At 37.8% G+C, this 24,638-nt stretch overlaps 2 protein-coding genes across 2 annotated transcripts in view; one reads left to right on the top strand and one right to left on the bottom strand.

The window, feature by feature from the left end:
* The window catches only part of mmp15b (matrix metallopeptidase 15b), a 32,306-nt gene extending 23,812 nt beyond the window's left edge, over positions 1 to 8,494 (bottom strand). Inside the window, exon 1 of the mRNA XM_014968773.2 lies at positions 7,541 to 8,494. Within this exon, the coding sequence (XP_014824259.2) occupies positions 7,541 to 7,660 (120 nt within the window). The 5' untranslated portion in view covers positions 7,661 to 8,494. The remainder of the gene's footprint in view (positions 1 to 7,540) is intronic.
* Positions 8,495 to 9,636: 1,142 nt separating this feature from the next.
* LOC106904432 (adhesion G protein-coupled receptor G5-like) lies at positions 9,637 to 24,317 on the top strand. Its single transcript, XM_088004603.1, has 16 exons — positions 9,637 to 9,930; positions 11,098 to 11,273; positions 12,402 to 12,489; positions 12,562 to 12,599; positions 12,859 to 12,961; positions 13,066 to 13,207; positions 13,598 to 13,711; positions 15,426 to 15,587; positions 15,740 to 15,782; positions 15,942 to 16,045; positions 17,401 to 17,516; positions 17,780 to 18,048; positions 18,123 to 18,219; positions 19,452 to 19,581; positions 22,751 to 22,907; positions 23,022 to 24,317. Exons 1-16 carry the CDS (start codon positions 9,836 to 9,838, stop codon positions 23,123 to 23,125), a joined length of 1,938 nt encoding a protein of 645 aa, XP_087860729.1. The 5' UTR covers positions 9,637 to 9,835; the 3' UTR covers positions 23,126 to 24,317.
* The last annotated feature ends 321 nt before the right edge of the window (positions 24,318 to 24,638 follow it).

Genomic DNA, 24,638 nt, shown 5'->3' on the forward strand with positions numbered 1-24,638 from the left:
AACACTTTGCACCTGATGTTTCAATCATTAACATAGCAGATTAAAAACACTAAATATCTTTGGTGTTGAGAGCATATGTCTATTTATTCAATAATTTATCGTTCAAAAGGATTTATTTAATTAAATATTGTTTTACATGGTTTTTGATTAAAATGTGTTTAATTTTGATTAATTATTTACACATCCTACAGTGAACTCCATAAAAATTCCCATTATTAGTTTTTAAACTATAAAAGCAATAAGAATGGGTGGTTCCTCTACATGTTTTTTTCTGCATAGAATATCTAAAATTGAATGGTAAAATTATTTAAAAGTAACTTAAATGGGATTTTTTAACCTCAAAGTAGGAGCTTTATATTTTTAAGTGGGCTATTTACCTTAATTTTTCAAACTAAAAAAAAAGTTTGTTTTTTCCCCTTGTAAACCTGAAAATAGAAGAAAACTTTCAGAATAAAAACCCTAACAAAAAACATTTTATGATCTCTAATTTTTACATATAGGTAAATTTACTAGCTACATAGAAATTTCCTCACAGCTTTCTTTATGTATTGCTCAAACCATAGGAGTGCTCCCTGACCCTGACCTTTGACCTCCTTTATTCTGTTAGGCTTTTAAGCAAAAGTCTCAGAGAGCCTCTGAGGTAGTTAAGGGATAAGCAGTTCAAAAGAAACGACTGAATGGATGACTTCATCCATTACTGCTGCAGAAGATTCTGATGAAAAACCAAACTTTTTAAAAGTGGGTTTTAAAAGGCCGTTACCTTCAGGATGCTGTGTGTTATAATTCTTGGTTAGGATGAAGGTTAACAGCGTTGGGCCTCAGCCATCAAAGTATTTAACTTGAGGCACTTCCAAAGGTCAGCCATTCATACATATTTGTGTAGAAAGGCAGCCATACTTTTTTGGAGCTGCTGCTTCACCTCCGATTCATTTTCTCACAAGTTTTATTTACAGGTTGATCATTAATTATTGCAGTTCATCCATAAGTGATTTTATTCTCTTTAACAAAGTCATAAACACCAGAGAATATTTTGTAACCGTTAGACCTTCTCTTTATCTTATGTCAACTGTTCTCCTGTGTGCGCATGCCTGCGTGTGTGTGTGGGGGGTGTGTGTGTGTGCGTGTGTGTGTGTGTGTGTGTGCGTGTGTGTGTGTGTTGGAGCATGAAGAAGTGTGCTGAGGGTTGAACTGGAAGTGACCCTAACCCACCTAGGACTTAAGATAAAGAAGTTTAGACCATGTCCAGTCAGCAGAAATCTGCAATGCCATAAAGGGTCACTATCCATAGAAAAAAAAGAGAAATACATTTCCGCCTAAGAACTCAGAAATGTTTAGATTAATCTCAGACATTTCTATAAAAAACAAAGACATTTCTATGTTTCAAAAGTAGAAGATTTGCTAGAAAAAAACTCAGAAATTGAGATTAATTTCAGAAATTTTTTAGAAAAACTATTTCTGAGTTTCAAAATTTGTGACTTAGTGCTGCCTTAACGCTGTGAATCAAACTAATGTCCTCACTGCTAAATGTGCTGATGACGGAGAAACAAATTACTGTTACAGGAAACTGTTTATCCGCTGTCAACTGTAGCCATGCTAACTACCCGGAGCATTTTCAAAAGGATCTGCTAATACAGAGAAACTGTAGCGGTAGCAGATAGCAAGGGGGCGAAAGAGCAGCGCCACATGAGATTGTGAATGACAGCGCTAAGACCTGCCTCTGGACTCTGACTGGTGTTTCTAGTTAGCACTGGGAGAAGACAGAGGAGACTTTTTTTTTTCACAGATTGTCTAATACCATATTGTAATGCTGTTTCAACAAATATATAAAAAGTATTTTTCATAAGTTACATACTTATGAAAAATACTTAAAGCAGCTTTAAGATACCTGCACAAAAGCTCTGCACCAACGGGGGAAACAAACTCTGGTCCATTTGAAGCAGAGAGAATGCGTCAGGTGTGAAAACATCCTAAGACACAAATTACATCTTAGATCGCCTACATGTTTGTCTGACTGCTGGGGGTAACACCTAATGAAAAAGCTAACTTTCCACATATCTGTTGGTATTTACAGCATGTGTGGTGTATGTACCAGTGGATCCCTGCAGCATCTGATGCTGATTGGTCTCATCACGGCGTTTATCTGCTATCAGATACAAGGACAGGGTTGCAGAGGAAGAAATATGTCTGGAGCCCCTGAACCCCGCCTCCCTCATCAGAATCGTTAAAGCACCTCAGTCTGAACGCTTACCCTTCATCATCAGCTGGGCTGAATACAAAACTATCTGAGAAAAGGGAATGGCCTTGCAGCTGCGTGTGCGTGTGTGTGTGTGCCCACCCGGTCTTGTCTATTAAATGGTCTTTCAAAGAGTCCTTGAGTCTACCTGCCAAAAACAGGCCCAGCAATATACAAGGAGTTGTAAAACCTGCCAGTGTGGAGACTGTGTGCATAAATATGTGTGCGTGTCTGTGTGTGTGTATGCGTGTGTGTGTGTGTGTGTGTGTGTGTGTGTGTGTGTGTGTGTGTGTGTGTGTGTGTGTGTGTGATTGTGTGTGTGTCCACCACAATGTCAGCCAAGATCCTAACAGAGCTTTTATTCTGAGACTTGGTCTGCTGCCATGTCTCAGACATGCAAGTCTTACTGAGAGGATGGATTGGAGTGGTGAGGGAGAAACACAGGCAGGCCGGGAACAAGAGGACAATTTCATTAGTTCCATTTTCTGATTTTCCCTGAAATACACATCAAGGGTAAGAACAAGTCTGGTTTTAGTGCTCAAGAGAACATTTAACTGTCTGTGGTAATAAATGTATTAATCAATCAAAATAGTTTATTGTCATCAATCGGTGTAGCAGTTAGCTCGCTTGGTGATTAAGAACTTTCCAACTGATCACACAAATGTAAATGTAACTGCTACAATTTCTGTTTTCTGGAAGTGAGGACCATAAACAGTTTTGCAAAAATCTTTTCTTCTGCTTATTATAACATATTAGTCATAAATAAGAAAGTTTGTCTTCCTTTTTATCCAAACTATCTGCCATGTTGGTAACTGTTTTAGTAGTGTTTTAATGCTTTTTCTTCTTTTATTTAAATTATTGAAAGTTTGAAATTGCACAGCTGGAATAGAACCAACATAAGTGAGTCGTGCCCTAAAAGTTAAACAACTCGTAAAATCCACCGTTAGTGATTTTATTCTTTGCTTAATAAAGGTAATTTCCCTCCTGCTAAGTTTGTTTAACCTTCTGTTGTGAGTGAAATTAGTACAGCTGCCTATTTGACATACAGCTCCCAAAACATCAGTCCGCTTAGTGAATGGATGGAGCATGTCATCACTACATCCATGTTGCTTTCTGTACACCCTTGTCATCAGTGGTGTTGGAAGAGGTACTGGTGCCTATCTCCAGTGAACGTTTTGGGCGAGAGGCGGGGTACGCCCTGGATAGGTCGCCAGTCTGTCACAGGGCAACACAGAGGCAGACAGGACAAACAACCATGCACACACTCACACCTAGGGGGAATTTAGAGAGACCAATTAACCTAACAGTCATGTTTTTGGACTGTGGGAGGAAGCCGGAGTACCCAGAGAGAACCCACACAAACTTGAACCCGCACAAAGATTCAAGAAGCTGTAGATGTTTGAGTTGTGGATGAAGACAGAGTCTATTGTTTGTTAATATACTGTCACACAATATGGAGACAGTGTGTATCAATATTGCTGATATAGTATGTCTCATTTTAAAAAATGCCCTACTAAAGTTAGCATTCCTCTGCCCCATCCCGTTGCTACAGTGATGTGAGTATTTGGGGACGTGGGGATCGGCAGTCACTTGGGAGTAGTAGGGCTTTTGCTGGAATGCAAGGAGTGGGCATGTTGCAGATACCAGAAACAAAGAGGTTACAGACTGAGGAAGTCGTCTATTGCAGCAATAAGTCACCAGTTAATCGTCCTCACTCTGCTCCCACTGCTGAAACCTGCATGTTCACATCCACTTTATTCAAGCTGCTCTTATCACGTCCATGTTTCCGTGTGTGCTCGCTCATCGCCGTTCTGCCCCAGCTCTGCTGCAGCAGACAACGGGCTCCATTGTGTTTCCTCAGTGCCTCAGAGTTGCAGGCCTGGCCTGCCTGAGCACGGCACGTGCGTCCAACTTAAGAACAGCTGTCACATTCAACTGTCACATGCTCCGCAGCTGAGATGATCCGCCACCATCCCCATCATTTATGACACTCCATCCTTCTTTCTAAGACTTATTTATTATACTCTTAAAGTGATGTCTATCCTTCTTATGTTGAGGTCTCGCTGATTTTCTAATAATCCCTCTCTGTTCACTCGGTGCTTTTAACCTCCCACTTCATCCTTTTTGTCCAGACAGAGTAGGAGTTGGGATTTCAGGCCAAGGCACAGTCTGAAGATCATGAATAAATTGTATGTAGGATTTTCAGTGAAGATGTAAAACTATCTAATACTTGTTTTGTCTGCTTTGAAAGAAAGGAGTTTTCAACTTATTTAAATTCTGAGGCAGCTAATGATGATGATGATGTTGATCCAGGTTCTCTCGCTGAATTCATTGATGCTGTAGTGTCCCAACATTGGCTGGAATCTACCTAAACTCGGCTGTGTTAAGGACTGGTAAACAATAGTGGTTTTTTTCTTGAATTTGGGCCTGAGAGTTTACTCCTTTAGTTCTCCTGAGCCAAAACAGAAAAAAATGTTACATAACTTATCAGAACCACTAATATATTAAAAATATTACGTGTCAAAGTTCTGAAGCACATACCAACTTCAGAAAGGGTCAACTCTCAGTGTTGACCCTTTGCACGTGATATCATGCTCTTCAATAACTGACCTTGAAACAGCCTATACAAGCGTTAACTCCTGAAAAGCTTGTCAAAAACAGAACTGGTAGCCTCATGTTGCTTTTATTTAGCTGATTTTACTGTAAAAATGGTGATATGCTGGCTGCACAAACAGGCAAGGACTCCTACACTTGTTCTTTTATTGTAAACCTTTTAATGAGGAAAGAAGACAGTGATGGATACCAGCCGTCAATCATAAGGACTGGCAGCCATCAGTGTATTCACAGATTTAAAGTGAACAATTTCTACATGGTAAGAAGATTAAATGTCATATATTTCCTTAGTCAATACGCTTACCAAGATGCAATCAAATATTGCAGTATGGAGTAACCATGGATAAAATGCCTCACCATCATGTAGCTTACCATATGGAAAAAAAAGACTGGTTAACACCTACACTTTAGTATGCTATCAAGTCTGTGGTGTAATGGGAAACACCATTTATGACACAGTGGAATAAATCATGTGGAGTGAATTCAGGCAAAGTTGACGATTTGATCAAATCAACAAACACCTCAGGAGGGAGGAGGAATGGGTTGGTTCTAAGATAGCTGTGTCTAACTTTTGAAAATACCGCCATCTGAGCCCCGACTAAGTGTGCTTCTTCCAGACAGATTAGCTCAACTTGAAAAGTCGAAGCCATGGCAGTACGATTTTTATGACTAGATGGACTGCATGCACCAACACGGATGTTATTCACGTTCAACAGGTGGCATCAAGCACAAAGCAGACTGAGAAAAGAACAGATCAGGAGAAGAGAAACGACACTACTTATTTGTTTTTTAGAAAATATGTGGAGACGTGGTTTTTTATTCAATTTGGATCATTTTAGACAGTATAAACCACGGCATGATCAGTCCAGGTTGTGGTGAAAAGTGTATGTCTCTCAGGAGAACTCTGTGGTTCAACGGAGCTAAAAATATGAGCTCATTAGTGTGGACATGGTCCAAGTGGTATGTGGCTGTGAAAAGATATGCTTAGGGAAATTTCTGATTAAACTCAATTTTAAAATCTTATCCTATTAAAGAACTAGCTCAATTTTTACACACACAAAAAATGATCAAAACTGTGTAGAAAAAGTTGACTCAAGATGTTGACAGACCTCAGTACTGTTTATATTCCAAAGCATTCCAGTTGTCCAAAAGGTCACGAGGGGTCACACCAGCTGCCTCACAAACCTTTGCATTTAGCCACAAAAGTTTGGAAATATCTCATTTATCTCATAGCTTTTGTCTTGTGTCTTAGCTGAGCACATTTGCACACTCTGGTTTGTTGATAGCCAAACAGATAAAGCTGTAACAAGACTGACAACCTGATCCCCAGGTCACTTAGTGTGTCAGGCATGCTCACCTACAATGACCGGGAAGTCTGCCAGTCTGTCTTTATCCCTCTGTCAAATAACACAGAAAAGCTCCAGCACCGATCGTCTTCCTATTAGCTGCGCTGTCAGCCATCATCTCTGTGGTTTAACACTCAGAACAAACAAGCAAGATGGAAAACTGTGAAACTGACTCCAACAACAGTGCATGAGGTGCTGCTTCAAGCCCAGACTTGATGCCTTTGTATCTACTAAACACTCCTGAATGAACTTTTTATCAATGGGTGCAAAGTGAAAGATAATTTCTGTTGTTGAAAAACTCCTGCTTGCCTGAAGAAAGACAGAAAGACATTCTAAAGCAGAAAACCGAGCCCGAACATGTCTAATCACTAAAAGTGGGGAAATGAACGAATAAGCAACTTATGTAGGAGATGTAGCGATCAACAGCTCAGGTGGGACAATCTGTTGGCTAAGGAATCCACAAATGTGTCAATTAAGGTAACAACTGTGAGACAAAGCTGGAAGCAGTCCAATTTAAAGTTTGCCACAAACCACATTGACACACCAAACGCTTGGAAGAAGGACTTTAGATAAGATAAGACCAGAATTTAACTTTTTTATTGTTCAATATGACAATCATTATGTTTGGTAACATCACCCAGAAAAGAAACATCTACGTGGTGGTGGAAGAACCATGGTGTGGGGGGATTGAGTGGATGGAAAGACAGATGGATGCTATTTTTTGGACTTATATGAAGGCTCATAATGTACTGATTTAGATCAATTCATATGTTTGATTTAGAATGGTCCAGACCTAAATCTACTTTTCAAGACTCACAGATGTAATTTATTTATTTTTGCAAAGACTCTCCTTTACTAAAAAATAAACATTTATGTCCCAAAATGTGTGAACCTGGTAGAGACACACCCAAAGCACCTACAACTGGAATTGCAGTGAAAGGTGGATCTACAAACTAATGTGAATTCAAATACACCACACACTTTTCAGATTTAGATTTGTAAAAACAAATTCAAACCATGTGTTGCCACATATAAAACACAAACAAAACACAACTAAGTTTGTGTTCGTGATAAAATGTGAATAAGATAAAGAGGCATGAATACTTTCACAAGATATTGTTTATGACTGTGTGCTCAAACTGTCATTAGCTACACTGCTAAACAGACTCTGGCTATACCACTATTATTAGGGACAATAAGCTTCTGACCGTATCCGAAGCCTTAAAACAATGTTTTGTATCAGACCACATGTGATTCTTTGGCTAAACAGGTTAAATTGCCAACTCTTTCTGTGACTCGAATGCTCTCTCATTCACAGAGTCAGTAATCAGTAATAGCTGAGTTTTACCTCGGCATTGAAGCCACTTTCATCTTCCGCTCCACGCGCTCCCATCGTGCACAGCCACAGCGCGAGCAGGGTCCGTCTCCAGAGCAACCAGAAGCAGCTGTCCCGTGAGGAGACGGCCATGATCCGGGAAAATGAGCGATGCTTCTCAGGGGTTCAGCCACAAAGGTGTCTTAGCTTATGCGGATAAATCTTACTTCAACTTTCTCCTATACGCTCGCGCAGTCTTCAGGAGAGCTCTTGTATCCCGAGAAGACGCTCCATGGTTACGTTTCAGTGTTCCTCTGAGATGTTGACTCGTGAGTCCGGACAGCTACACCTTCACCAGAATGTTGCTATTGTGCTCTTATCTGTAATAGGGGTTGAGCACGTGAGCGCGCACCCCATGTATTCCACAACAAAGTCACCGCTTGGAACGTGCGCTTGTCTTGTAAATAAGGGAGAAATTTGTGCCTCTTGTACGTTTTTTTTTTAAAGTATTATTATTATTATTATTTTTTACCTAGTTACTTAAGTGAATAGCGTCTTGCAACCACGCTGAAAATCAACTGATATAGTAACATGGTCTCGTGATAATCCTCGGGAGCAGAGATACTGAAGTTGCCTGGATAAAGTTGAAACAAACAAACAAACATAGTTCGCCGCGCTCACCACCAATTCCTATAGCTTTAGCGACATCTGAGCAAAAATAAATTAGTTACAGTACGCAAAACAAAATGCGTTTGAGCTTATTTACGCTTCCCCCTGGCTTTTATGTCCAGTTTCCCTTTTCCCGGCTGGAATCCTCCTGGTCAGTGGCTCTCGGTCCTGTCCTCAGTCAGGGTCTGCGCTGTCACCCTGCTGGAGCCGGTGGGAGAGTACAAGCGGCACCGCGTGAGCGTCAAGTCAAATACATTGATGACGTATTCTTGATTTTCAAAATAAGTCGGACCGGACTGAGTTGTAAGTTTACAACGAGGCTGCCCCAAATGGCGTCTTTTATGTTTCCAAAAACTAATAATAATACATGAAGCACCCAATGATGCGTTCCATTCAATTATTACAGATGAACTACACGTAGAACACATGAAATCGTTGACTTCGATTTAATTTTTTGAAAGTCATTTAAATTAGTTGCTAAATAGAAAAAACAAATGCAACTTTTTTTTTTAACATAGATAGCATATTTTCCCTAGTTTGGAAATATTTTAGTATTATTTTGAAGGTGAATCTATTACCTGGAGTTCGACATAAACCACCCCTCATTGTGGTTCTACCACAGAGCTCATACTGTCACACACAATGCAAATAAAGGCTGCTGGTAAGATAGGCTAAAGTTAAACAGTGTTGGACATGGTGACCGCTCCCATAATTCAGCAACCAGCCTGAACTTCTTGAACATTTTCCTGGTTACAGCCACAAAGAGTTTGAATACTTATGACCATATGGTATTTCAGTTTTTCTTTTTTTAAAATTTTGCAAAAATTGCTACTTTTTTGTATTTTTCTGTCAAGATGGAATGCTGAGAGTACATTCCTGAGAAATAATATTAACTTTTTTATTTTAGCAAATAGCTGCAATGAAACAAAGGGCAAACAATTTAAAGGGGGATCCAGTTATGTTTCTCTTTATTCCGTACCTACTGTATCCTCAAAACTGTTTTATTTTTGCAATCACAAAAATAAAACCCTGTGGAAAATTTGGAGAAATAAAAAATGTTTTCATTCACAGCATAATGCAGGGCTCTAGAAATATAATAGCTGAACAAATATTGATTCCAACCAGTCCTATGTGACAGCAGTACTGCACACATTGATTTTTGGATTGATGACATTTTTAATTGTTCCAGCAGAACAGCTTTTAACCTGCTGCTGTCAGACAAATGGAAACTTTTCAGGAAATATAAAGAAACATTTTCATCTAAATGCAAATTCATCCTGTTTGGTCAAAGCAACAAGTACTGTGTGATAGTGCTCACTAAAGCTGTATCATTAAAACCTCAAACAGTTGTGAAGAGTTACAAATTAAACACAATGACTAAAGATGGAGATGCAAGGTTTCTGCTGGACGGTGACAAACTGATGTGTCTTATGTACTACTGCCCTCTACTGTCGGGAATAGTGAAGTATTTTTCTCACCGCAGTGCCATGAAATCCATTTTATCTATACATCCTGTGAAAACATTATTCTTCCCCATCTCTTTATTGAAATTAGTAGCAAACATTCATGGCGAATACACTATCTGAGTTGTTACCAATAAAACAGGACAGACTAGTTACTGGCAGACATTTGCTTCTCTAAATGCTTTGACTTCTTCACATGAAATGTGATTTACATGATTTTAGATCCACTTCCTCCACAGTTGTTGATTCCAAACTATTTCAGACACACCTTGCTCTCCTGTCTGTTCAGAGGTAGGTTATGTTTCTCTTTATGTTTACCCTGTATTTAAAAAAAAAAGATATATACTAGTATACAAATATCAGACTCAAACTACTTTTTTTTTATTAAGTGTACAGAAATTGTATGTAGTACAGTGTTTTTGTGTCTGAATCAGGGCTTTGCCAACTGCAGTTACCTTAACACCATGTCTGGTGTAATTATGATAAATATTTTTTAAAGGATATCAAACAGCACTTCAGGTTTTATGCCTAAACGTTTTATCTTCTAAGATGGTACTCTTTAAGAAAATGCATAGTTTTATTTCAGTTTGATAAACAAATCAAAAGACAGTTCACACATTAACTATTTTCTCTGAGTTACGATTCTGAAGTCCTGAAAACAGACTGCTGCTCGGCAGTGTTATTATTGTGCATAATTTTTATTCACAGTTAATTTTCCTTTTTACATTGTTTTATTACTCTTTGAGATTCCAGTCTTTTAATGTAAAAAAAATATCAGTCTTTGTGTTACAATAAGAAATTTTCAATTCTGAACCTGTCAGGGGTATTAATATTTTTTGATTGCATAAATAGAGGAAGACAGATAAACAATTCTGCACACAGTTAAAGTAAACTGGTGTTGTCTTGACTGGCTTGAAAGGAACGAAGTCTTGACACTTCATATCAAATATCACAGAGTTTTCTGAAAAACAAATGGGAGCAATTTTTATTCAAAAATTCACACCATGTTGACTGACCTTCTAGCTTTCTTAATCAAGTCAGCCAACGAAGGCTGCTTTGGTCAGTTTGAACAATAAAACGTAATTTGTAAGAAGTCTAGAAGATATTGCTGGCCCGCCTACTGCAGCACTAGGGCCAGTTTATAGCGGTCGCCCTTGGTCAGATTGGGGCAGCTATCTGCATAAAAAAAACAGAAAATGTGGAGGAACAGAAACTAAGTTAGTACACCCCTGCTGACAGGACATCCCCATTGCTTCGCTGCAGTCTCAGCGTCGTGCTAAGACTGCATCAAGGGTTACGAAGCTGTGAATTGGCATGTGAATTGCTGTGACCAACAATTGTATGGCAGACTGGAAAACTAAAGAGCTGTACAGTCTTAATTCTAAACTTTTAAGCTATTTTATTGGCTATTTTTAAAATACACAGAGATTTGTATCTAAATAATTGTCCATTTTACAGGATGAAGTGTTTTGGCATTTTTGTCCTTTGGTGGCCAACATTGTTTATTCCATTCCAAGGTATGGGATCTGTTGCAAATGTAACATCGTCCCCATGTTGTAGATTAACCAACATCACCATAAACCAAAATGAGATTCGATCATGTGATAATGGTCTACATCAAAATGGCACAAAAAGTAAGTTTCAATCTATTTATCTATCTTTATATATATATATATATATATATATATATATATATATATTTTTTTTTTTTTTTTTTTTTTTTTTGGTATGCACATTCATTCAAATGTTTTTAAAGTTGGATGAATTTACATACACTGACTAAATCATACAACACAACACTTGGGGACGACTGTGATAGGAGTTTGTCCTGGAATAGCTGGATATCTAGTTTGATCCCATCCACCTCTGTCATTGTGTCCTTGGGCAAGACCCTGCTGGTGGCAGTTGAAAGACCCAGTGGGGCCAGTGCATGGCAGCCATCCCTCTGTCAGACTACCCGACAGCAGCTGTGGCCACTGTCAAATAACTTGCCACTATCAGTTTGTGAATATGTGTGTGAGTGGGTGACAGAATGTAATGTGAAACGCTTTGTGGTCCTCTAGACTTGATAAAATGCTATACTTTATCAAGGCCATTTACCATTTCCGGTTTAAGGTCAGTTCAGATCACCAAAATTATCTTTACTTGTTTGCGTCAAAGTTCTTATGTTTACATAATGTTTTTGTATGAGGAAAGTATTTTACTCTGAATCAACATAGGGTTATATATTATGGTAGTTTTGTATGATAAAACATCTTGGTAACACTTTATTTGAATGGGGTTGAATAAGACTGACATGACACTGTCATAAACATGACATAACACCTGTCAGGAACATGAATAAGCCTTCTTGAATATTTATGACTGTTGTCATAAAGCATCATTCGGTAAATTATGACACTTTAAATACAAAGTTGACATTATTCAAAATGTCTTTGTTATGACAACTTGAGATTAAACAGGAAATTATTACTGTTTAAACTTTACCTTTAATAACATAAAGTTACCTAATTTTAAAAGTGCAACCAATAATACTTTTATAACAAATTTATAACAGTAATGATTTCTTGGTTAATGTCAAGTTGTCATATCAAAGACATTTTGAATAATGTCAACTTTGTATTAAAAGTGTCATAATTTACCGAATGGTAAAGAAGTAAAGAAGTAGCACTTCAAACCACGTCAGGTATGTCTAAAGAGACATAATGTAACTGAGTTTCTAATACTTTATTATTAGACATTCAATTGTTTTATATCTACAGATATTACTACACCTCCGACATCTTTGGGAACAACATCCGCGACATGTCTGAATAACACAGAAGTATCACTTCAAACCACTTCAGGTATGTCTAAAGAGAGATAATGTAACCGAGTTTCTAATACTTTATTATTAGACACTCAGTTGTTTTATATCTACAGATATTACTACACCTCCGACATCTTTGGGAACAACATCCGCGACATCTCTGAATAACACAGAAGTAGCACTTCAAATCACGTCAGGTATGTCTAAAGAGACATAATGTAACTGAGTTTCTAATACTTTATTATTAGACATTCAATTGTTTTATATCTACAGATATTACTACACCTCCGACATCTTTGGGAACAAGTTTGTCACCACTGACACCAATGAAATTAGCACTTCAAACCACGTCAGATATGTCTGAAGAGACATAACGTAACTGAGTGTCTAATAACAAAATACATTTTAAGACTGTATAATTTATCTTGCAGCAACAGCGTCTGTCAAAAATGTTGTAGAAGACTTTTCCTCATACTTGAATGACGGAGGCCATGATGCCCGAGACATTGTTGGGTATATATTTGAATTCTTATCAGAAAATAAGAAATTTTGTATTATTGTGTGGATTATTTGCAAACTAAACTGAACTCGTTTATTTTCTTGCATTTTCCCACAAGACATATTGGGAGTCTAGAACAAATCCTAGAAGAAACTGACGTAAATGAAACTACATACCTATCAAGTGACCGTGTCAACGTCCTTCTTTATAAATCCACAGATGACTTCAAAAGTCTTGAAATTCAAGCAAATAACACAGAGGTAAAAAAAAATAAATAAATAACAATGTAGTGTAAAAAAAAGGAAAACATAAATGTATGTTTGTATGGTAACAAAGAAGAATTAAAAACATTCAACAATAGTGAGATTTTTTATTAATATTTAAAACATAGATTACAACAGGAGACTCCTTCAATGTTTGGTCAGGCATTGTTTCGGTCTTTTGTAGTTGTCTCCTTGGAGAATCTGGGACAACTTAGGTTCTTGTAACATAATAAAAAGTAAAGAAACTAAAACAAAAACTAAACAATGTTCCAAAACATGTTTTTTTTTTTCAAAACAACTGTCCTTGTCGACAAATGTGACTGCATTATGCTATCATATGCAATTCCAATGCAATGTTTCTCCTTTTATTTTTTGTCGTCAATATAGGCCAAGGTAAATGCCTCTGTGTCGAACATTAAAATGAAGATTTGCATACCGAGAGAGTTCAACCTTCAGAAGAATGATAGAGTTGTTTTCTCCATGATTAAAATGCCAAAAAAAGTAAGTGACTACACTTTCCATTCTGTTCAATATTGACATATTTATGACATCATGTTAAGCAGATTTTCTTAACATGATTGTGAGGGTTCTCACACGCTAAATGGAATTCAAAAAATTATTTTAATTTATTACAAAAAAGTTCAAAAATAATCAAACAATGAAGAATTGGGCCCAAAACCGAGGTCAACATAACAAACTACAATTCAGGTGGTAACACAAAGAACTCAAGCTCAAAACTGACCTAACAAACAAGACATGAAGGGAACTTAAATAGTGGCTGATCAGACCACTGCTGACACACAAGGGGTAATTTAAACATGCAAAAACTTAAACAAATACAATACCAAATCTTTAAATTAAACAAACATTAGACTGAAACTACCAAATAGAAGAAACATTAAAGAAATGGTCAAATTAAATTAAAGAAAACCAAATTTCCACGTCCCCAAACAAATGGAACGGCCCTCTGAGGAGGTTTTGCCAGCCATATATGGATGTCAATTAGCTGGAGCTCTTCTGTGACCCTCCAGCAGCAGCTCCAAAGGAAACATTCAGATCTGTGTGACAGTAGGGTCAGCTGTCACAATGATGTTAAGAAAGCTCCTTTACTGGAGCTTTCAAAACCAAAGGTTTTGCAGGAAAGCAAAACTTTCCTGCAAAACTTTAAACACAAGCAGCCTGATTGTGTTTAAACCACAATCAGGCTGCTTTGACAATACTGATTGTGGTAGTGTCAACCAGCATTAATTTTTAAGACCAATGTTGGTTTTAAGAACCAGCTTTGGTATTTCCAATGTATCCTGGCTGCATTTCTATATGCAGTGGCAGTCTGTCACTGCCACAATTCAACAGAATAGTAGCTTCAGTGGTGCTTTGGCCGCTGCAAGTCCTGTGATACCTGGTTACTTACCAGCTTACCTCCTCAACACAGAAAGAATAAAGCGATCAGCCACGGCGAACAAACTTCCTGAAATACAGACATCTTCCCACAAAATAAACACATAACTTGAAGCTCAGCGCAAAGTTTGAGGCCACCGAGATGTATGAAACAGAAGAAATACTTTCTGACGGTTTTGTCAGCACCCGGTTGACTGGAGGCGCAAAGACAAGATGGTTACTCAGAAACAGAGAAGAAGCTAGCTAGCTGCAGCTGGCCACATCTGCTAAAACTCGGAAAAAACTTTGCTCGTTGTTGGTAAAGCAATGAAAAAGGCGCTGCGGGGAGTGGGATTAGGGGACGGACATGAAAGCTAAAACTTAAAACACTTGACAGTATTTACTTCATTGGAGATGTCTGTGACAGATGGAAGACATAAAAATGAACAAAGTTCCAGATCATTAGGAAGTGTGCTCAAGCTTTTACCATTTGCTGGGTTTTTTGTATGACATTTATTTAGGTGTTGAAATTTTTTAAACGGAGGATTTTCTTTTAAAAATATTAAACATGGTTCTTACTTTTGCACATAATGCTTGTTTAAAAAATATGAAGGGGAAACACTTTTTAACATAAAACTAATGTTCTATGTGGGTCACTTAAGTTGTATTATTGACAGCAGGTGTGACTTTTATGTCACTAGTCCCACAAAAAAAATATTAATTTATAACAATATTGATGTCTTTATCAATTATTTTTCCTGGATTTAACGTCTTCCAATGTCATTTCTGGCTACATTGTTAAAATAACAACACAGTTCTCTTTGACTTGACCCTGCAGACTGCTGATCTACTTACATCTAATGGCTCTTTTGGACAAACTTCAGAAGCAAATTATTCACTGTATGATGATCTGCTGGTTGGCCTGAGTGTGGCTGGCAAGAACTTTTCAGGCCTTCAACATCGAGTCAACATCAGCATATATCTCACAACAAGCCTGATGGTAACACTTTTTTTCCTTAATCCCACAAATCAACAAAGTTCAGTAGATGCTGATGTTGGCAATTACTTCAGAGATCGGACAGATTTGATAGTTTGTTTCATAAAAATAAATCGTTGCCACTTTTACTGTAAATAAGTACTTTTGTGTCACAGAAACCCCAAAAACCAACATGTGTGTTCTTAAATACTACAAACAGTGAGTATTAAACATAAGAAACATCATGAGAAATAACATAAATCAGAATTCCTTTTTTGTTGCAGACATTATCTACGTCATTGAATGTTGTATTATGATATACTGATGTTGTCTACATGCTACAGACTTAATAGAATAACAAGTATCTCTGTCTGTCAGATTTAACAAAGTTTAGCACTGATGGCTGTGAGACATTCTGGGGCTATAATCAGCCATACATCACTTGTTCCTGTGACCATCTCACATACTTTGCAGTACTCATGGTAAGAATCGGCTTTTTATGTTGTTATGTTGTCTTAGCAAAAATATGTTCAGATGTCAAACCCCTACTGTCGCAATAAATGACATTGACAACTTAAAATGAAGTCTACAAACATACAAATATGATGAAATGACAGAGATATTCACACCCAGTCATTCAATCATAAAAAAGTCAGTTATTACCAGTTGACAATTTCAGTAACGTCTTAGAACCTTATCCACCGTCTATACGATGGGAACCTAGTAATAAAATACATAATATTTTTGCAGTAAATAGGATTTCTAAAAGACCATCTGACAAAATTGGTGCTAGAAGAAATATACAGAATAAAAGAAATAGAAAGAAATCATATCATAAATGAAATAAAGTACAACACAAAGAAAACCACTGAGCACAAGATTACAAGTTGACCTGTCCATGGTGTGCTCCTCTTGTCCAGACTGTTCATCCGTCCATTGTGACTATCTACAGCAAAGAAGATTAGGACCTAAAAACGTAATTGATATAGTCAGGTTTTACCTCAACAGTGGCCTTTATTCCCTATATTAAGGATGTCAAATTCAAACTTGTTATGGCCATACATAAAGGTTTAAGACCCTAGGTTTTGAGGGCTGAATTTGGGAACCCATGGTCTAATCTGAAGGACAAACTTGGCTAACAGTTTTGAAAATGTAAAGACAATTTTTTTATATATCCTATGCAAAAACATTATTTAAAATTACATGAAGTTAACATTTATTTTAACATCTTCAGAATTCACAAAACAAGTGTTTGTTTTTTTTGTCAAAAAGTAAATCGTGTTATTCATGCACTCATGCAGATTTTTTTTACACTGACAGCATTTAAGAGGCATACAAAGCTAATGAAATATCTCAATAATCCAGATATGTAGCTACTTGTATTCAAACCCATGATTATAGATAAAAAGAATCCAAACACCAAATTATACCTTAACATGGATTAACACGTGCAGTGGAAACCATCTTAGCACTACCCACAAATCTAATATCCACCGTTATACTTATCTCTTGGGGATGCAGACAATCAGCACCTTCCATTTTGGCATAGCTTCAGTTTTACAAATGATGGTTTGAAATCTCTTGCTTGTTTTCGTAAATGTCATTTCCTACATAAATCATACTGGTAAAGACTGAACTATTAAGTTAAACACTTATGAGGATGAGTTTCTTTATTTTTTCTTCTTTTTTTTTACAAACATTACATGGTTACTTGATTTAAATTGAATTGGGTATCCACATTACGAAGATAATCATAGATTTAACATTTTTAATTATCTTGCTGAAAAATTGATAGGTGTAGATCAACAACAGAATGGGAGTTTTTTTTTTTTCACAGGTGTCTGCAGACCTCTCCCCCAAAGATGCTGAGATCTTGTTCTACATCACCTACATCGGCTGTGGTATCTCTCCGTTTGCTCTGGTCATCACTGTTGGTCTCTTCATCACAACCAGGTGTTCGTCCATGATAAAACACATTCATACAGAACTATAATTTCCATATGCATTTTGTCCTTAATCAATCTATTTCTCCAACATTTTTTCTCCTGACTTGTGTCTTTAGATACCTTCTCAAAATACATAGGTTTTACATTGCCATTTTTTAATTTTGTCATCTATTCTTCTTTTCCCTCCACTTTATGTGACTTCCTTTTTTGACATATGCAAATCCTGACAAGTTGTCATCTACATCTGACCTCGTCTTCTGTATATGACAGAAAACTCAGAGGAGACGATTCCAAGAAGATCCACATCAGCCTGGCAGCTTCTTTGATCCTCCTCAACGTTCACTTCCTCCCCAGTCAGGCGGCAGCAGCGTCGTCCTCCACTGAGCTTTGTCTCTATGTGGCTCTTCTTCTTCACTACTCCCTGCTGGCCTCTTTCACCTGGATGGGCTTGGAGGGCTTCCACCTCTACCTTGTCTTGGTCAAAGTCTTCAACATCTATGTGAGGCGATACCTGCTGAAACTCAGTGTGGTGGGATGGGGTGAGTGGCATCAGCTAAGTCTGTAGGTCAAGTGGTGGAAGCCTTAACTTAAAGAATCAGTTTTTGTGTTTTAGGTCTTCCGGCAGTCATCGTGACAATAATAGTGATCATACGTAAAGACACCTACGGTCGTGCATCCCTGGGCTTCTCTAACGCGAATGAAACTGCAATGTGAGGAAAAGATCCATTTTTAATCCCTCAATCCAGTGGTGTCCAGAGTCAGTCCTCAAGGCTGATAAACTCCATGTTTTAAGTTCCTTCTCCACTATCAAATCTCACTCTACCTGATAAATGTCTGATTTGGTTCTTGCCAAGTTGCTTGTGTCTCTATTGGAAATTTGTCTCTCACTATTTGGGCGTGAACATGGCAGGAACATGGGCAGTCCTTGAAACCATAGGAGCTATTGTCTCCAGTGATGTCCTTTTTTGCATGTACCCTTATGAGAACAGCTTCTCTTAAATCTCTCTGTATGTTTTTTTTGTTGTGGGTTGCCTTATCCAGTTGATTCTGTATGCACTCTTCCACCACAATTCTTAAAGAAGTTTAGACCTCAAGGTCTGACCATGGAATTGTTGGTTTACATCTTGCCATCTCGACAAATACCATGGTCTTGTCACAGATTCCATGGGCCAATCCGCTGCCATCAAATCACCGCACAATACCTGCAAAGTCTGGCTTGTACCTCCCCTGACGTGGTTCCAAAAAATGGGGAAGGACTGTGCAGTAGGCGCAAGTGGAGACGAATCTGTGAAGAAGGGGCTTTGGTTCTTTCTCTGGTTTAACGCAACTGAATCAAATGACAGTTTATTTGCAGAACCCTGACATGGTTCTGCAGATGCAGTTGGATCATTTGGGTCAGCTGTGTGTGCTGTGTTTAGAGAAGCATCTAAAGCAAGCAGGATACCAGTCCTGAAGGACTGGAGCACATTTCTTTAATCCTTGTGGGGAAAGGGACTGGTGAATTAGAATGGGGATGATTTATGCAATGTGGAAAACAGGGACAGATTTTGGAATTTATAAAAAAAAATAGTCCAATTGAAATGCAGCCTCAATGTATTCACTCAAATTCATTGGCGAGTTATGTGTTCTATAGCTGCCAATTTGATGATACATCTCAAAGGGGAATTAGCAGGAACTGTTAATGAAATGTACAGCCATCTTACATCTAGTTTGGTAAAAAAAATGTGTCAGAAGTAGATACAGCAAGAAATGACTGGTGTTGAAATTACCTTTGGATGTGTATGCATTTGAATCCTTCCATATGATCTCAAATAATAAGACACCCACAAAATGGTAACTATATTGAATTTCTTGCATTTTGTTAATCACCCTGTTGAGCATTATAGATTCCTTTCCCCTGTTTTTCCATTATATGATGATGAATTTTTTCCTTTCTGTCTAGATGCTACATAACAGATGACACAGCAAAGATGGTGACCACACTGGGACTGTTCAGTGTAGTGTTCCTCTTTAATGTGATCATGTTTGGACTGACAATCAAATGGTACATGGGTGGCGACTTAAACAAAGAGGTAATAGTTTCAGAATTTCTTTGTACTTATTGCACTTTTAAATTAATCATCACTGAATTGTACAAATATTTTGTAAAACATAAACATTTAGAAAGAACAACATCCTATGTTTAATCACTACTTTGCTATTCATTTATCAAAACTAATGTCTCAAGTATTATTTTGTCTGCCTTTAGAGGCATATAAACTTAAGTGACTTTCGATCCCTACTCCATACGGTTTAAATAAGATGTTTTTTTATAACAGCTTTAACACTTACAGAGGCTTTTCACATGTTTGAAGAGAGTGTAAAGGAGGTTGTTGGAAAAGGAAGAGGTCACCAACCAAAATGGTTATACAAAATTGGGATTATGAAAATATTTTGCTGAAGTCTGCGATGGATGGATGGATGGATGGATGGATGGATGGATGGATGGATGGATGGATGGATGGATGGATGGATGGATGGATGGATGGATGGATGGATGGATGGATGGATGGATGGATGGATGGATGGATGGATGGATGGATGGATGGATGGATGCTGAAGCATTCTTTCACTCCCTTTAAGCTCCTGAGGAACAGCCTGGAACCAATCCCTGCTCTGCTGAACTTTACACAGTGAAGACAGTCATGTGCCGTTCTCCGGGCAACTGTCACACCCAAACTCAAACACTGTATTTCCAGACAGGGTTGTAGGATTCATCATTCCGTAGAGCATGTCTCCACTAAGCTGCGCTCCAGTAGCTGTGTTTTGCAACAATAAAATAAATGCTTTACATATTCCACTTGGTGACATAAAGCTTGTATGCATCTTCTCACTCATAAAACTTCAGTCCACAGAGCTCTATGTGCTCTATTCTCAAGGCCACATAAACTTTGTTGACTCTAGAAAGTTGAAGACCATTCACCCATCCATTTTCTGTACACCCTTGTCCCTCAGTGGGGTCGGAAGGGGTGCTGGTGTCTATCTCCAGCTAACGTTCTGGGCGAGAGGCGGGGTCACCCTGGACAGGTCGTCAGTCTGTCACAGAAAGTTGAAGACCTCATAGCACAATGTCATCATCCACCAGCTAAATTTAACATTCCTTGTTTAGCTAGCTTTAGCTTGACCTTTAGCTCTTTCTTTCACAAAATTTATGCATTAGCGTTATACGTTTATCACATTCATTTTTTAAAATACATATATGATTATGATGAGGTTTCCCTAGTTTTACATTTTATGACCATTTTATCCTATTTATCTAATTTTTATCATTTTATTACTTAGCTTAGCATTACTATAACATTTTACTGTGGGATTGTTGATTGTTGTTTGCATTCCTTTGTTTAATTTATAAATGTACTATAAATAATGTCATATTGTCTGATCTAACAGAAGTTCGTTTAGGGAGATTTGATGTCATTGTTAAACCAAATTCACTGATAATTCACTGAGCCATGTCCTCCACATCTTAAAAGTTACAACCTAACCATGATCCTACCAAGCAATTCAAGTTCCACTGAGTTCTGGTTACAGTTTGTGTTCAGGGTGGCTCATCTTTGCTGTCCAGTAAAATTGTAGCCATCATGGGGGATCCATGATGATGTCTGAGATACCCCTAACCCAGTGATGTTATCGAGAGCTTTCCTATAACCGGAAGGTTTTTCCCTCTCTCTTCCTTTTTTCCTGTTCTACTTTTTTATTCAAAGCCTCCTGTGCCAGTTTTAGAATGAGTTCCTGGTACCACAGGTCTTGATTTGCATTTGTAACTTCTGTGTTCTCACACAAAGTCCTTAATACTGTATGTCCAACTTTTTGTGTCATCAGTTTTTTTTTGTGTGTTGTTTTTTTCTAAAACACAAACCAGTTTATCTTTCCTTTTAATGTTATTAATTACCCTAATATAGTTGGTTGATGTTGTTTCCATTTAGATCGCACTGAAATCTGTTGTATCGAACATGAATATTAGTGATGTGACTTAAAGTAATTACTGTATTTCCTGAACTATAAGTCATGTTTTTTTTCATAGCATTGCTGATTCTGCAACATTTTTTTTCCTGTTCAGGCCACATTCTTTTGTCTGATGTGTTAAATCTTACCGACTTACATGTACTAAGGAGTTAGCATACCGACTGTAGCGTCAAAGAAGATAACTTTGGGCTAAAGTTGGAAAAACGAGTTCACAGATGGGTTCTGCTGCTCACCTGGAGAGGCTCAGCAATGGTCCAGTTACATTTCCATAGTTGTCATGGAGATGAATATGAATAACTTTGCAGTTTGGGCCTTTTTGGTGTTACCGCTTACTACAACTCAACCGCCTCTCTATCAGAGCTCAGACATCAGAGTGTCAGAAACTGCCAGCAGGATTCCAAGCAGGTAACTGAACATAACTAGCTTGGTAAACACCAGCCCCTCGTTCTATACTTTGATTCGTACAGAGTATCTGGACCCTCAGCTGTTGAAAACTATTGCTTTCTGGAAGCGTGGACTCTGTTTAAGTTTGAATTGATTGAATCTGATTTTACCCAGTCACTAACGGTTGGACGTGAAGTATGCAATGCACCAGCTCAACCATGAAGGAAGCCACACTATGAAGCTTACTGGAAAATACGTACACTGTTAACAACCATCCCCCACTGAAAAGAATGAAGTGCAGAGCTGAATGATTTCTCTGCCTAATAAAATGTCTTGAACATTCCTCTTGTTCCGACTGAAATCGCTCAATATTTGGAGTGTGACCAACATGGACTGACTGGCTTCCTTCACTTCCTCTGCTGCCATTGCTGAAACTACAGGCAGACAGCAATTCTAAAACAGCCTAGAAAATTTACGTCATTGTTCACAACTTGTTCTGTTTGCTAATTGGCCAGGATGAAATTCAACCAGAAAAATCAATGGGAGAAACCCCAGACGGAGCACTGAAGGGAGATGACATGGACAAAGTTATCCATCCCTTTGGACAATTTCTAAATAAGTTCAATTTACAGTCCAGTTCGAGCTATGTGTGTTTTCTTTTCTTCATTTTTTGACTGATGGAACTTATAGATCAGAAAATACGGTAATCATAAATGGGTTTCAGTCTGACCTGTTTGTTTTAGTAAATTTCTTGTGACTTTTTGATTGAGTTGAACTCTCACCACAGTTGTATGTCAGCATATTTATTGAATATAACCTGCAGTGTGTGTTTGTTCTTGTCTTGGGAATGAGCACGGACAGAGGCGGCATCATAAAGCCAAGCAGGAAATTTGCACCCTGCTGACACTGATGGTCCTGCTGGGACTGACTTGGGGCCTGATCTTCTTTTCGTTCGGTCACCTCAACACTCCCGGCCTCTACAGCTTCTGCATACTGAACTCCTTGCAAGGTTTGAAGAGATTAAAGCATTATTTAAAACTGCATACTGTATTATTAGTCTCTTTGTGTCATTTATAAATTCCTGTTATTGCTTTCTATACAATGTCCTTGTTTTATTTCACAGGTTTCTCCGTCTCCATTTACTTTGTGTTATCTTGGAAAAAGTCCAAAGAAGCTGAACTGGAAACTGGGAAGTCGAGTTCTGAAACAAAAAGCTCTAATATCTAAATTTAAAGTGCTGGGAGGATTTACACATCCCTGCCATGTTACGTCTTTTAGTTTTTTTTGTTGTTGTTGTTGTTATAAATATCTATATATATATTTAAGAAAACAGGCGCTATTGATAGCCCTATCTTATTTTATTCAATGTAAAATTCAGTAATGCTGTAGTTTTTTAAGCTTACTTTGAAAGAATTCTCCAAGCTTTTGGTTTAAATACTCGTGGTTTTTCCATCCTTTGGGAGTCTTTTATATCCCGTCATTTTAGCGAGAAACGGTGCAGCTCTGGTCAACTTTCTCTCAGAGTTACACTTCACATAACATTATGATGTGCATTATATTTATTGTTTTTTTTTTCCAATAACCTTCATGCATGGATATTAGTGTATCTTTTCACGTCATTACCTTTTCCAGAGGTTCAAAGATTCCAAAAAAAATTAAATATAAAGTGCCACAATATAGATAGATTTGTATGATAGCAAAAATAATCACCTAAAACACTCAAAACCTGACTAGAACTGAAACAGACGTTAACCGGGTTAAATGAGACTTGATGGTAAAGAACATATTAGAAATTTGTTATGTCTTTAATTCTGGGATCTCAACACGTCCATGTGTACATCGTCATTTTTTATAACCTCTTCTCACAACACGACTTTTCTTCAGACTCTTCCTGTACTTTAGGCTTATTTTAAGTTAGAATGCCACACACAAACTTTTACTTCCAGTGATCATCTAAATTATATGCTCTGCATGAATCATTCATCGCCACCACATTCCATCTTTGGGTGAGAAATCATAAACATTTTATAAGCAGTACAATCTCATCCCAGAGGTCAAAATGAATCTGCTGTTGTTGTCAGGGAAAGTTATTTGACTCATCATGACACGAGCCAACTAATAAAGTGTAAATGCCCAACTTAAACATAAGCTTATTTTTTGGGGCATACGATTACAAATCATGCTGTTAACAGGCCTGTAGAAAGATCTCTGCTAATAAGAAGTGGCAGCACATCTGTTGAGTTTTTGAAATTTGAAAATGCAAAATCTATCACCCTGTCAGTATTATGTATTTTCCTGTCACATAGAATCGTTTTCTGGAACAACCAAGTAACTATGTTAAACTCAGTTGTTATAAAATGCTGTTTATATCAAATATGACTTCAATAAAAATTTGACTTTGTAATTTAGCACCTTAAAATTGGGCCTCTGTCTCTTTAAGAAACGTCTGTCTTTCTGAAACTCTGCCTTCATGAAGTCATCACAACATGGCTCCTCTATTAACCACTTAAAGTTTTTACCAGCGTTTCACTGGCAAGTAGCTCCTATGATGAGCTCAGCTGATGTGCAGTCCCACCAGGTGTTTGCTAATTTCTGCTGGCTAGTCTGAAGGAGCTGAATAGGGGGCTAGATCCACCCAGATGTTTTGCACAGCTGAATGGTTGCAATGGGAGATTAACAGATTTCTAAAACATGCATGAAAGAATCAAAGCAACACTGCACATCTGTTCTTGATGAGGGA

The sequence above is a fragment of the Poecilia mexicana genome, unplaced genomic scaffold (genome assembly GCF_051168715.1).
Source record: "Poecilia mexicana isolate PSO_F unplaced genomic scaffold, ASM5116871v1 scaffold_3, whole genome shotgun sequence".
In the NCBI taxonomy this organism is placed as follows: Eukaryota; Metazoa; Chordata; class Actinopteri; order Cyprinodontiformes; family Poeciliidae; genus Poecilia; species Poecilia mexicana.